This window comes from Oncorhynchus mykiss, chromosome 19, assembly GCF_057628025.1.
Source record: "Oncorhynchus mykiss isolate SJ-2025 chromosome 19, ASM5762802v1, whole genome shotgun sequence".
In the NCBI taxonomy this organism is placed as follows: domain Eukaryota; kingdom Metazoa; phylum Chordata; class Actinopteri; order Salmoniformes; family Salmonidae; genus Oncorhynchus; species Oncorhynchus mykiss.
In genome coordinates, this window is record NC_143040.1 from 1,472,177 (window position 1) to 1,487,368 (window position 15,192).

Here is a 15,192-nt window from a genome sequence, read left to right on the forward strand (position 1 = left end):
TATATATGATGGGACTAGAATGTTGGAACTAGAATGTTGGAACTAGAATGACGGAACTAGAATGTTGGAACTAGAATGACGGAACTAGAATGTCGGAACTAGAATGTTGGAACTAGAATGACGGAACTAGAATGTTGGAACTAGAATGTTGGAACTAGAATGACGGAACTAGAATGTCGGAACTAGAATGTTGGAACTAGAATGACGGAACTAGAATGTTGGAACTAGAATGTTGGAACTAGAATGACGGAACTAGAATGACGGAACTAGAATGTTGGAACTAGAACGTTGGAACTAGAATGACGGAACTAGAATGTTGGAACTAGAATGACGGAACTAGAATGTCGGAACTAGAATGTTGGAACTAGAATGACGGAACTAGAATGTTGGAACTAGAATGTTGGAACTAGAATGACGGAACTAGAATGTTGGAACTAGAATGACGGGACTAGAATGTTGGAACTAGAATGTTGGAACTAGAATGACGGAACTAGAATGACGTAACTAGAATGTTGGAACTAGAATGACGGGACTAGAATGTTGGAACTAGAATGACGGAACTAGAATGTTGGAACTAGAATGACGGAACTAGAATGTTGGAACTAGAATGACGGGACTAGAATGTTGGAACTAGAATGACGGGACTAGAATGTTGGAACTAGAATGACGGGACTAGAATGACGGAACTAGAATGACGGGACTAGAATGACGGAACTAGAATGTTGGAACTAGAATGACGGGACTAGAATGACGGGACTAGAATGTTGGAACTAGAATGACGGGACTAGAATTAGAATGTTGGAAGTATATTGTACAAGGAACAAGAGCCAACGTGTAGCTGCTAGTTATTCATCTGAATGGAGGTGGTGTTATTTGTAACTGTCGGACAGGAAGAAAGTCACGCAGACTCCATTAGCCTCGCTAGCCGGCTAGCTCACTACAAAAGGTAGTTAGTTATACAGAAGTGATTACGTCAACGGTGGACTGACTACTGGACAAAATACTACAAGGTAGTTGTAAACAAACACACCGTAGTGGTCTGTCTGTTCTCCTCCACTCACCTTTGGAGAGACCTCTCTGCTGTTTCCTACCCTGTGTAAACAAACACACGGTAGTGGTCTGTCTGTTCTCCTCCACTCACCTTTGGAGAGACCTCTCTGCTGTTTCCTACCCTGTGTAAACAAACACACAGTAGTGGTCTGTCTGTTCTCCTCCACTCACCTTTGGAGAGACCTCTCTGCTGTTTCCTACCCTGTGTAAACAAACACACAGTAGTGGTCTGTCTGTCTGTTCTGCTCCACTCACCTTTGGAGAGACCTCTCTGCTGTTTCCTACCCTGTGTAAACAAACACACAGTAGTGGTCTGTCTGTTCTCCTCCACTCACCTTTGGAGAGACCTCTCTGCTGTTTCCTACCCTGTGTAAACAAACACACAGTAGTGGTCTGTCTGTCTGTTCTGCTCCACTCACCTTTGGAGAGACCTCTCTGCCGTTTCCTACCCTGTGTAAACAAACACACAGTAGTGGGCTGTCTGTCTGTTCTCCTCCACTCACCTTTGGAGAGACCTCTCTGCTGTTTCCTACCCTGTGTAAACAAACACACGGTAGTGGTCTGTCTGTTCTCCTCCACTCACCTTTGGAGAGACCTCTCTGCTGTTTCCTACCCTGTGTAAACAAACACACGGTAGTGGTCTGTCTGTTCTCCTCCACTCACCTTTGGAGAGACCTCTCTGCTGTTTCCTACCCTGTGTAAACAAACACACAGTAGTGGTCTGTCTGTCTGTTCTCCTCCACTCACCTTTGGAGAGACCTCTCTGCCGTTTCCTACCCTGTGTAAACAAACACACAGTAGTGGTCTGTCTGTTTGTTCTCCTCCACTCACCTTTGGAGAGACCTCTCTGCTGTTTCCTACCCTGTGTAAACAAACACACAGTAGTGGTCTGTCTGTTTGTTCTCCTCCACTCACCTTTGGAGAGACCTCTCTGCTGTTTCCTACCCTGTGTAAACAAACACACGGTAGTGGTCTGTCTGTTTGTTCTCCTCCACTCACCTTTGGAGAGACCTCTCTGCCGTTTCCTACCCTTTTGGGTTTTCAGTTTGACTTTCTGTTGTTTCTGCTCTGTGTCCCCCAGCAGGTTTTGCCGTAGATCTCTGTTACTATGATCATTTGACAGGGGTGGCCGCTGTCGTTTGGCCTTGCTCCCATCTTCCTCCTCCTCCTTCTCTCCGTGGCTGGAGGAGAGGCGCCTGTCTCCCACCTCCTCCTCCTTCTCTCCGTGGCTGGAGGAGAGGCGCCTGTCTCCCACCTTCTCCTCCTTCTCTCCGTGGCTGGAGGAGAGGCGCCTGTCTCCCACCTCCTCCTTCTCTCCGTGGCTGGAGGAGAGGCGCCTGTCTCCCACCTCCTCCTCCTCCTCCTCCTCCTCCTCCTCTCCGTGGCTGGAGGAGAGGTGCCTGTCTCCCACCTCCTCCCTCTCTCCGGGGTTAGAGGAGTAGTGGAGTTGGCTGTAGAGTCTGAACTCTAGTTCACTGTCGTCACCCTCTGACCCCTCGGACTCCTCCGCGTACAGCTCATCCTCTAGCTCCGCCCTGTCCGCGTAGCCCCCGAACATCACCACGGAGGTCACAACACCCTGCGGAGAGGAGGAAGAGACAGAGAGAGAGAGAGATACAGAGAGAGAGAGACAGAGAGAGACAGAGAGAGAGAGAGAGAGAGAGAGAGACAGAGAGTGACAGAGAGTGACAGAGAGTGACAGAGAGTGACAGAGAGTGACAGAGAGTGACAGAGAGAGACAGAGAGTGACAGAGAGAGACAGAGAGAGACAGAGAGAGAGAGAGAGAGAGAGACAGAGAGACAGAGAGAGAGAGAGAGGGAGAGAGACAGAGAGAGAGACAGAGAGAGACAATATGACATCTGAAATGTCTTTATTCTTTTGGATCTTGTGTGAGTGTAACATTTACTGTTAATTATTTTGTTATTGTTTATTATCTATTTCACTTGCTTTGGAAATGTTTACATATGTTTCCCATGTCAATAAAGCCCCGACATCTGAGAGAGAGGAGAAAATCTGTCATTATCATCAAACTAATGTGAACTCCACCCTGCTCATTACCATCAAACTAATGTAAACTCCACCCTACTCATTATCATCAAAACGAATGTAAACTCCACCCTGCTCATTACCATCAAACTAATGTGAACTCCACCCAACTCAATAACATCATGATCATCAAAACTAATGTGAACTCCACCCAACTCATTACCATCAAACTAATGTGAACTCCATCCTACTCATTATCATCAAAACGAATGTAAACTCCACCCTGCTCATTACCATCAAACTAATGTGAACTCCACCCAACTCAATAACATCATGATCATCAAAACTAATGTGAACTCCACCCAACTCATTACCATCAAACTAATGTAAACTCCACCCTACTCATTATCATCAAACTAATGTGAACTCCACCCAACTCATTACCATCAAAACTAATGTAAACTCCACCCAACTCAATAACATCATTATCATCAAACTAATGTAAACTCCACCCAACTCAATAACATCATGATCATCAAAACTAATGTGAACTCCACCCAACTCATTACCATCAAAACTAATGTAAACTCCACCCAACTCAATAACATCATGATCATCAAAACTAATGTGAACTCCACCCAACTCATTACCATCAAAACTAATGTAAACTCCACCCAACTCAATAACATCATGATCATCAAAACTAATGTGAACTCCACCCAACTCATTACCATCTAAACTAATGTGAACTCCACCCTGCTCATTATCATCAAACTAATGTGAACTCCACCCTGCTCATTATCATCTAAACTAATGTGAACTCCACCCTACTCATTACCATCTAAACTAATGTGAACTCCACCCTACTCATTACCATCTAAACTAATGTGAACTCCACCCTACTCATTATCATCTAAACTAATGTGAACTCCACCCTGCTCATTATCATCTAAACTAATGTGAACTCCACCCTACTCATTACCATCTAAACTAATGTGAACTCCACCCTACTCATTATCATCTAAACTAATGTAAACTCCATCCAACTCATTATCATCAAACTAATGTGAATTCCACCCTACTCATTATCATCTAAACTAATGTAAACTCCATCCAACTCATTATCATCAAACTAATGTGAATTCCACCCTACTCATTATCATCTAAACTAATGTAAACTCCATCCAACTCATTATCATCAAACTAATGTGAATTCCACCCTACTCATTATCATCTAAACTAATGTAAACTCCATCCTACTCATTATCATCAAACTAATGTGAACTCCACCCAACCTCCTGTCACCTATTTGTGCTCAATGTCAGGTGGGGTGTGTGTGTGTGTGTGTGTAAGAGAGAGAGAGGGAAAGGGGTTGTGAGGTCCATTGCCCTGGCCAGTGCTGCGTATCTGTGCCATGATGGCCAGAGATGATTGGCTCCTAGACCGCCATTGCCCTGGAAACGCCACGCTGACCGCTCACAGACTGCCACCCAGGGAATAAGGATAGAGGACAGAGCGTGTGTGTGTGTGTGTGTGTGTGGAGAGAAGAGAAGAGACCTAGGACAGAGAAATGATGAGGTGTGTGTGTGGAGAGAAGAGACCTAGGACAGAGAAATGATGAGGTGTGTGTGTGGAGAGAAGAGACCTAGGACAGAGAAATGATGAGGTGTGTGTGTGGAGAGAAGAGACCTAGGACAGAGAAATGATGAGGTGTGTGTGTGGAGAGAAGAGACCTAGGACAGAGAAATTATGAGGTGTGTGTGTGGAGAGAAGAGACCTAGGACAGAGAAATTATGAGGTGTGTGTGTGGAGAGAAGAGACCTAGGACAGAGAAATGATGAGGTGTGTGTGTGGAGAGAAGAGACCTAGGACAGAGAAATGATGAGGTGTGTGTGTGGAGAGAAGAGACCTAGGACAGAGAAATGATTAGGTGTGTGTGTGGAGAGAAGATGGGGGGTGGGGGGGGGGGGGATTCCTTTACATTTCAGTGTTAATCGTTATCTCCTGATCAACGGTCGGGTGTGTGACAGATCATCTGAAAAGTCTGGAGGGTTTCTACCAGCAGCCCAGGGTGATTCATGACTCATTATGTACTGATACTGTAGGGGACTGGAGAGGTGAAAACCACCTGAACACGGCTGACTAACATCACCCACCTGAACACAGCTGACTAACATCACCCACCTGAACACAGCTGACTAACATCACCCACCTGAACACAGCTGACTAACATCACCTACCTGAACACAGCTGACTAACATCACCCACCTGAACACAGCTGACTAACATCACCCACCTGAACACAGCTGACTAACATCACCCACCTGAACACAGCTGACTAACATCACCCACCTGAACTACCTGAACACAGCTGACTAACATCACCCACCTGAACTACCTGAACACAGCTGACTAACATCACCCACCTGAACACAGCTGACTAGCATCACCCACCTGAACTACCTGAACACAGCTGACTAACATCACCCACCTGAACACAGCTGACTAACATCACCCACCTGAACACAGCTGACTAACATCACCCACCTGAACTACCTGAACACAGCTGACTAACATCACCCACCTGAACTACCTGAACAACATCACCCACCTGAACACAGCTGACTAACATCACCCACCTGAACACAGCTGACTAACATCACCCACCTGAACTACCTGAACACAGCTGACTAACATCACCCACCTGAACACAGCGGACTAACATCACCCACCTGAACACAGCTGACTAACATCACCCACCTGAACACAGCTGACTAACATCACCCACCTGAACACAGCTGACTAACATCAACCACCTGAACACAGCTGACTAACATCACCCACCTGAACTACCTGAACACAGCAGACTAACATCACCCACCTGAACACAGCTGACTAACATCACCCACCTGAACTACCTGAACACAGCGGACTAACATCACCCACCTGAACACAGCTGACTAACATCACCCACCTGAACACAGCGGACTAACATCACCCACCTGAACACAGCTGACTAACATCACCCACCTGAACACAGCTGACTAACATCACCCACCTGAACACAGCTGACTAACATCACCCACCTGAACACAGCGGACTAACATCACCCACCTGAACACAGCGGACTAACATCACCCACCTGAACTACCTGAACAACATCACCCACCTGAACACAGCTGACTAACATCACCCACCTGAACTACCTGAACACAGCTGACTAACATCACCCACCTGAACACAGCTGACTAACATCACCCACCTGAACTACCTGAACACAGCTGACTAACATCACCCACCTGAACACAGCTGACTAACATCACCCACCTGAACACAGCTGACTAACATCACCCACCTGAACTACCTGAACACAGCTGACTAACATCACCCACCTGAACACAGCTGACTAACATCACCCACCTGAACTACCTGAACACAGCTGACTAACATCACCCACCTGAACACAGCTGACTAACATCACCCACCTGAACACAGCTGACTAACATCACCCACCTGAACTACCTGAACACAGCTGACTAACATCACCCACCTGAACACAGCTGACTAACATCACCCACCTGAACACAGCTGACTAACATCACCCACCTGAACACAGCTGAATAACATCACCCACCTGAACACAGCGGACTAACATCACCCACCTGAACACAGCTGACTAACATCACCCACCTGAACACAGCGGACTAACATCACCCACCTGAACACAGCTGACTAACATCACCCACCTGAACACAGCTGACTAACATCACCCACCTGAACACAGCCGACTAACATCACCCACCTGAACACAGCTGACTAACATCACCCACCTGAACTACCTGAACACAGCTGACTAACATCACCCACCTGAACTACCTGAACACAGCGGACTAACATCACCCACCTGAACTACCTGAACACAGCAGACTAACATCACCCACCTGAACACGGCTGACTAACATCACCCACCTGAACTACCTGAACACAGCTGACTAACATCACCCACCTGAACACAGCTGACTAACATCACCCACCTGAACACAGCTGACTAACATCACCCACCTGAACTATCTGAACACAGCGGACTAACATCACCCACCTGAACACAGCCGACTAACATCACCCACCTGAACACAGCTGACTAACATCACCCACCTGAACTACCTGAACACAGCGGACTAACATCACCCACCTGAACACAGCTGACTAACATCACCCACCTGAACTACCTGAACACAGCTGACTAACATCACCCACCTGAACACAGCTGACTAACATCACCCACCTGAACACAGCTGACTAACATCACCCACCTGAACTACCTGAACACAGCTGACTAACATCACCCACCTGAACACAGCTGACTAACATCACCCACCTGAACACAGCGGACTAACATCACCCACCTGAACACAGCGGACTAACATCACCCACCTGAACACAGCTGACTAACATCACCCACCTGAACACAGCTGACTAACATCACCCACCTGAACTACCTGAACACAGCTGACTAACATCACCCACCTGAACACAGCTGACTAACATCACCCACCTGAACTACCTGAACACAGCGGACTAACATCACCCACCTGAACACAGCGGACTAACATCACCCACTGGTGACCAGATCTGTCCAGCCTCCTGAACATGAACTACCTGGTGACCAGATCTGTCCAGCCTCCTGAACTACCTGGTGACCAGATCTGTCCAGCCTCCTGAACACAAACCACCTGGTGACCAGATCTGTCCAGCCTCCTGAACTACCTGGTGACCAGATCTGTCCAGCCTCCTGAACACAAACCACCTGGTGACCAGATCTGTCCAGCCTCCTGAACTACCTGGTGACCAGATCTGTCCAGCCACCTGAACTACCTGGTGACCAGATCTGTCCAGCCACCTGAACTACCTGGTGACCAGATCTGTCCAGCCACCTGAACTACCTGGTGACCAGATCTGTCCAGCCACCTGAACACAAACCACCTGGTGACCAGATCTGTCCAGCCTCCTGAACTACCTGGTGACCAGATCTGTCCAGCCACCTGATCTACCTGGTGACCAGATCTGTCCAGCCACCTGAACTACCTGGTGACCAGATCTGTCCAGCCACCTGAACTACCTGGTGACCAGATCTGTCCAGCCTCCTGAACTACCTGGTGACCAGATCTGTCCAGCCACCTGAACACAAACTACCTGGTGACCAGATCTGTCCAGCCACCTGAACTACCTGGTGACCAGATCTGTCCAGCCACCTGAACATGAACTACCTGGTGACCAGATCTGTCCAGCCACCTGAACATGAACTACCTGGTGACCAGATCTGTCCAGCCACCTGAACTACCTGGTGACCAGATCTGTCCAGCCACCTGAACACAAACTACCTGGTGACCAGATCTGTCCAGCCACCTGAACATGAACTACCTGGTGACCAGATCTGTCCAGCCTCCTGAACTACCTGGTGACCAGATCTGTCCAGCCACCTGAACTACCTGGTGGCCAGATCTGTCCAGCCACCTGAACATGAACTACCTGGTGACCCGATATGCCCAGCCTCCTGAACTACCTGGTGACCCGATATGCCCAGCCACCTGAACATGAACTACCTGGTGACCAGATATGCCCAGCCACCTGAACCTGAACTACCTGGTGACCAGATCTGTCCAGCCACCTGAACATGAACTACCTGGTGACCAGATCTGTCCAGCCTCCTGAACTACCTGAAAACAGCTGACATTAACGTGGCCCACCTGTGAATCTCTGGAGCGGGGAGAAGACAGCTTCAGGTGTCCCTCTTTAAGAGCGTTACATGGGAACGGCCCAAGTGGCTTCGCTAACACAATAACAAACGGCCAAACGGAGTTCAGAAACAGATGAGAATAGTCTGTTTCAATACATATGACATCTCTGCTGTTGAAACATGATTATACATATGTGATTTGACGACTGCAGTCCATATATATATATATGTATAACTGGTTACAAAACGGAACACAACGAGCTTGTCAGTAAACTTGCCAATAAAGGCACATTGTGGGATACAGACACACAACATTAACACGTGTAGCCCGGACCCCAGATTTTGGTGAGAGTCCTGAAGCAGACTGGCCCACAGGTTACTACTAAACCTGTATGTACTGTAAAACATGACCATCTAACGTTACCGGCTACAACAAACAGCCAGGTTTGACAGGTACAACATAACATAACAACATAACAAGGCATGCTCACATAGTAGCTAGCTAACTGGCTAACAAACCACTACTAAACATCCACTAACACTAAAAATCTCTGAACGGAGATGTTATACAACGTGATGTTCAACTAGCCTGTAATTTCAGTTACGACACGCGGACTTACTTATTAAATTAGTTTGATGCTATCGAAAGTGTAGTTGGCTAATATGTTAGCATCGGTCTCTGTGCACCCCACGTGTTTATGAAATGCCGACGGTATGTAAACAAAGCACTCTCGCGACGGATTCACACTCAACCGGCACCTCTCCGGTTCTCTTAAACTACGGCAACCAAAAAAAAGTACATGCACATATCTCGTTGGTTCCAACGGATGAAAATGAACTCACCTGTTTATAACTTAGCAGGACTCACGAGAGGACTTTGCTCGCATGCTAACCACTTCCGGGGTTGTCGAGAGAGAGAAATGGTTTGGGCCAACCGTGACCTTTCCCAGGGAGCCGACTGTGGCGTGTCTGCGTTCAGACAGTGTCGAGACATTTTGATGAACGGTCTACAGTAGCCTAGTAAACTTTGATTCGATGTCGCCCGAAAATATATGTGGAGTCTTCATGTTTAATATAACGTCACCGTTGATCAATTTATTAATATTTATCATAGACTATTCTATACTACTATTCATATCACATTAAACCCCTATAAATATCAGTTTGTTTTTTAAAAACAAGGGTTCTTCAAAGATCCTAACTCAGTGCTAGAGATGTCACTACAGACCCTGTTTCAATTTCTAGGCTGTATCACAACCCGACCGTGATTGGGAGTCTCATAGGGTGGAGACACAATTGGCCCAGCGTCATTCTGGGGTTTGACCAAGGCAGGCAGCCATTGCAAATAAGAATTTGTTCTTAACTGACTTGCCTGGTTAAATAAAATAAATTTAAAAATAACTGTAGGTTTCTTGGCACTGAAAAATACTTGGCTGTGTCAACCTTCACCCCAGTCTGAGGTCCTGAGCGCTCTGAAGCAGGTTTTCATCAAGGAGCTCTCTGTACTTTGCTCCGTTCATCTTTCCCCTCGATCCTGACTAGTCTCCCAGTTCCCTGCCGCTTGAAAATCATCCCCACAGCATGATGCTGCCACCACCTTCCTTCACCGTAGGGATGGTGCCAGGTTTCCTCTAGACGTAAGGCCTGATTGGTGGAGTGCTGCAGAGATGGTTGTCCTTCTGGAAGGTCCTCCCATCTCCACAGAGGAACTCTGGAGCTCTGTCAGAGTGACCATTGGGTTCTTGGTCATCTCCCTGACCAAGGCCCTTCCCCGATTGCTCAGTTTGGCCGGGCAACCAGCTCTATGAAGAGTCTTGGTGGTTCCAAACTTCTTCCATTTAAGAATGATGGAGGCCACTGTGTTCTTGGGGATCTTCAATGATGCAGAAATGTTTTGGTACCCTTTCTCGGATCTATGCCTCGACACAATCCTGTCTCTGAGCTCTACGGACAATTCCTTCGACCTCTTGGCTTGGGTTTTTGCTCTGACCTGCACTGTTAACTGTGTGCCTTTTCAAATCACGTCCAATCAATTGAATTTACCCCAGGTGGACTCCAATCAAGTTGTAGAAACATCTCATGGATGATCAATGGAAACAAGATGCACCTGAACTCAATTCAGAGTCTCATAGCAAAGGGTCTGAATACATATGTAAATAAGGTTTGATCTTTTTTTTTATACATTTGCTAAAATTTCTAAAAAACTGTTTTCGCTTTGTGATTATGGGGTATTGTGTGTAGATTGATGAGGACATTTTTTAATTTAATCGATTTTAGAATAAGGCTATAACGTAGACAAATGTGGATAAAGTGTAAGAGGTCTGAATACTTTTCCGAATGCACCGTATGTGTCTGCCTGTGTCTACGGGTATACTGACCAGCAGACACACAACGGTACAATCGGTATTAGTTTGTCTCATAATGTTATACGGCATCATCTACAGTGGATTGTAATGAACGGTCTCTCTAGAACCTTCCAGGACTCAGTCACAGCAGCCATTTTTCCTCGTCCCTGTTTAATGAAGATCCCAGAGTCCTTTTCATTACGGACAAGGTGTGAAAACAGTTTTTCATTCACATCATTTTTACCACACAAAAAAAAAACAGAACAAATATGCATATTTTGTTAATTATTTGTATAATTATATATGTTTTGTATTCACAGACTTCCCCCTCCATACGCCTCTGATGAATATAACAGGAAACTTATTTGGTCACCAGGCTCTGCCATAGTATTCTGTCTACGGACGGCCTATAGATGACATATCAACACATCAACATCAACACGACAGACCTACTGAACTTGGGGCTGGGAGTTTACCTCATTTTTACGATTTTATGAATTCTGCTTTGCCACTAAAATCATAATAAACACCGACAACTAAAATATTGGTGTTATTGTTATTATTTTTGTTAATATTATTATTATTATTATTATTGTTGTTGTTGTTGTTGTTGTTGTTGTTGTTGTTATTATTATTGTTGTTATTATTATTATTGTTGTTGTTATTATTGTTGTTGTTATTGATATTGTTATTGTTGTTGTTGTTATTATTATTATTGTTATTGTTGTAATTATTATCGTTGTTGTTATTATTATTATTGTTATTATTATTGTTATTATTATTGTTGTTGTTATTGTTGTTGTTGTTATTGATTTTGTTATTATTGTTGTTGTTATTATTGTTGTTGTTATTGATATTGTTATTATTGTTGTTGTTATTATTGTTGTTGTTATTATTGTTATTGTTATGCTGATTATTATTTATAATTATGAGGGGGATAAATATTTACCCCCCAAAAGTTTTTTTTTTTGAGGAACCATTAATGGGGGTTCTTTGAAGAATGTGTCCCCCCCCCCCCCCCAGTTTGAATTTAAAGAACCCCTAAAGGACCCTCCAGGAGCCTTGATATATCAATGATTTGATTGACATTGTTAATATGCTAACATAATAATGTGGTGGGGTGGGGGGGGGGGGGGGGGGGGTTAAACCTTATTTAGTGTAGCTAGGCCTAGGCTATAGTACACCCATTATCTTCTTGTCTAGGTTTCATTTTGTCTAAACAGGAAGCGATCCAAAGTTAAAGGTTAAAAGCAAAGAAGAACATCAGGAATACACGTCTGGAAGGTAGGTGATAAATAGAGGCTCTACCTGGGAAGACAGAGCACATGTCCCTCTGCCTTCCCAGTCTCCTAAATACACGTCTGGCAGGTAGGTGATAAATAGGGGCTCTACCTGTGAAGACAGAGCACATGTCCCTCTGCCTTCCCAGTCTCCTAAATACACGTCTGGCAGGTAGGTGATAAATAGGGGCTCTACCTGTGAAGACAGAGCACATGTCCCTCTGCCTTCCCAGTCTCCTAAATACACGTCTGGCAGGTAGGTGATAAATAGAGGCTCTACCTGGGAAGACAGAGCACATGTCCCTCTGCCTTCCCAGTCTCCTAAATACACGTCTGGCAGGTAGGTGATAAATAGGGGCTCTACCTGTGAAGACAGAGCACATGTCCCTCTGCCCTCCCAGTCTCCAAAATACACGTCTGGCAGGTAGGTGATAAATAGGGGCTCTACCTGTGAAGACAGAGCACATGTCCCTCTGCCTTCCCAGTCTCCTAAATACACGTCTGGCAGGTAGGTGATAAATAGGGGCTCTACCTGTGAAGACAGAGCACATGTCCCTCTGCCCTCCCAGTCTCCAAAATACACGTCTGGCAGGTAGGTGATAAATAGAGGCTCTACCTGGGAAGACAGAGCACATGTCCCTCTGCCCTCCCAGTCTCCAAAATACACGTCTGGCAGGTAGGTGATAAATAGAGGCTCTACCTGGGAAGACAGAGCACATGTCCCTCTGCCCTCCCAGTCTCCAAAATACACGTCTGGCAGGTAGGTGACAGATAGGGGCTCTACCTGTGAAGACAGAGCACATGTCCCTCTGCCTTCCCAGTCTCCAAAATACACGTCTGGCAGGTAGGTGATAAATAGAGGCTCTACCTGGGAAGACAGAGCACATGTCCCTCTGCCCTCCCAGTCTCCAAAATACACGTCTGGCAGGTAGGTGACAGATAGGGGCTCTACCTGTGAAGACAGAGCACATGTCCCTCTGCCTTCCCAGTCTCCAAAATACACGTCTGGCAGGTAGGTGATAAATAGAGGCTCTACCTGGGAAGACAGAGCACATGTCCCTCTGCCCTCCCAGTCTCCAAAATACACGTCTGGCAGGTAGGTGATAAATAGAGGCTCTACCTGGGAAGACAGAGCACATGTCCCTCTGCCCTCCCAGTCTCCAAAATACACGTCTGGCAGGTAGGTGATAAATAGTGGCTCTACCTGTGAAGACAGAGCACATGTCCCTCTGCCTTCCCAGTCTCCAAAACACCCTTTTGGGTGGTGGTACAATTTACCCCACAAAGTGATTTTTTTTTGTATCAATGTTTTGTGATGTTTGTTTGGACACTAGTTGTCAAGTTCGCCACCACCACCACCACCACCACCTACCAAATTATTAGGGTGAGGTACATGGGCTACTAACACCTTCTATACAACCTACACTTAGTATTACTTTGTTACCTACAGTATACATATCTCCTTGACATATTACATACTTGATGCAGAAGCATACAATACATTTTTTTGGACTCACCTTGTTGTGCTGTCCTACGGTTGTTTATGCTTGTTGATCTGCCTTCCCCTGTACGGAGCTCGGGTGCACCATTTTCGCGCAATTTTCCCCGCAGTCTGTTCTGTCAGCCCAGCCTCACATCCAACACGAATTAAGAAGCACATAAATTCGTGTCTTTTCTCACGAATTAAGCCACAAAAACGCACGAAATTTGCTGAAATGCATTTTGTACATATATGCACGAATTGATTGTGAGACTGTGTTGGGCCTAAAAGATTGCGCACCGGTATCCAAACATGCCATGGCTTGAGAGATGCAGTCACCGGTCGAGTGTTTGGAGCTACTTCGTTTTTAAATATCAACAATACTGCTACAAACGCGTCACATTTGATTTAACAGTTGATTTAGCGTACACCATCGTTAATATTCGGGTCCGGTTGGCTGATGCGTGCAGCAACAGGCAGAAAGACAAAGAGGTAAACCACGATCAGTAAACGGAGATAGCTAACTTGACAGATGTACATCCTGTCATCAACATCAATAACCTGCTGAAATAAATAGGCTTTAAAAATTTGAAAATGTTCACTACAGGGACATTTGCTATGGGGGAGGGGGGAATGTAAAATTGACAAGAATGTAAAATGATAGGCTATCATAGATATAAATGGGCCCCTATATCTCCAGATGTGTTTATTGACTATAGCCTACATGTTGTATATTGTGACATTTGTCCTCGTCTTATTTCTCCGTAGAGGCCCTGCCATCATACATTGAGCTGCGTTCTCCGGTAGTCTAGAGAATAGTTTGATATTCTAGAGAATCCCGAGTTTGAATGCCATCTGATTTCTAGGTGGGGTTCCCATGCGTGTCAGAGCACAGGCACAGCCAGGAAAAGGCCATCACGTCAGATTGTTTTCCTTACAAAAGGTTAACCTACCTTTCCCCGTCCCCATCCGAAACCCCAACCTAACCCCCCCTCGGTCCCCCGTCGTCGCATCCCATCCACCCCGCACTAGTTTTGCTTTGGTGAGCAGACCGAGGGGGACGGGACTCTCCCTCCCCCTTTCTCTCTCTCTGTCTCTGTCTCTGTCTCTCTCTCTCTCTCTCTCTCTCTCTCTCTCTCTCTCTGTCTCTCTCTCTGTCTCTCTCTCTGTCTGTCTCTCTCCCCCTCTCTCTCTGTCTCTCCATCTCTCTCTCTCCCCCTCTCTCTCTCTGTCTCTCCGTCTCTCTCTCTCTCTCTCTCTCTCTCTCCCCCTCTCTCTCTCTCTCTCTCTCTCTCCCCCTCTCTCCGTCTCTC

General features: G+C 46.0%; 1 protein-coding gene across 1 annotated transcript in view; it reads right to left on the minus strand.

The window, feature by feature from the left end:
* The window catches only part of LOC118936868 (uncharacterized), a 121,447-nt gene that overhangs the window by 92,253 nt on the left and 14,002 nt on the right, over window positions 1-15,192 (minus strand). Inside the window, 1 exon segment of the mRNA XM_090209791.1 lies at window positions 2,050-2,629. Within this exon segment, the coding sequence (XP_090065917.1) occupies window positions 2,050-2,608 (559 nt within the window). The 5' untranslated portion in view covers window positions 2,609-2,629.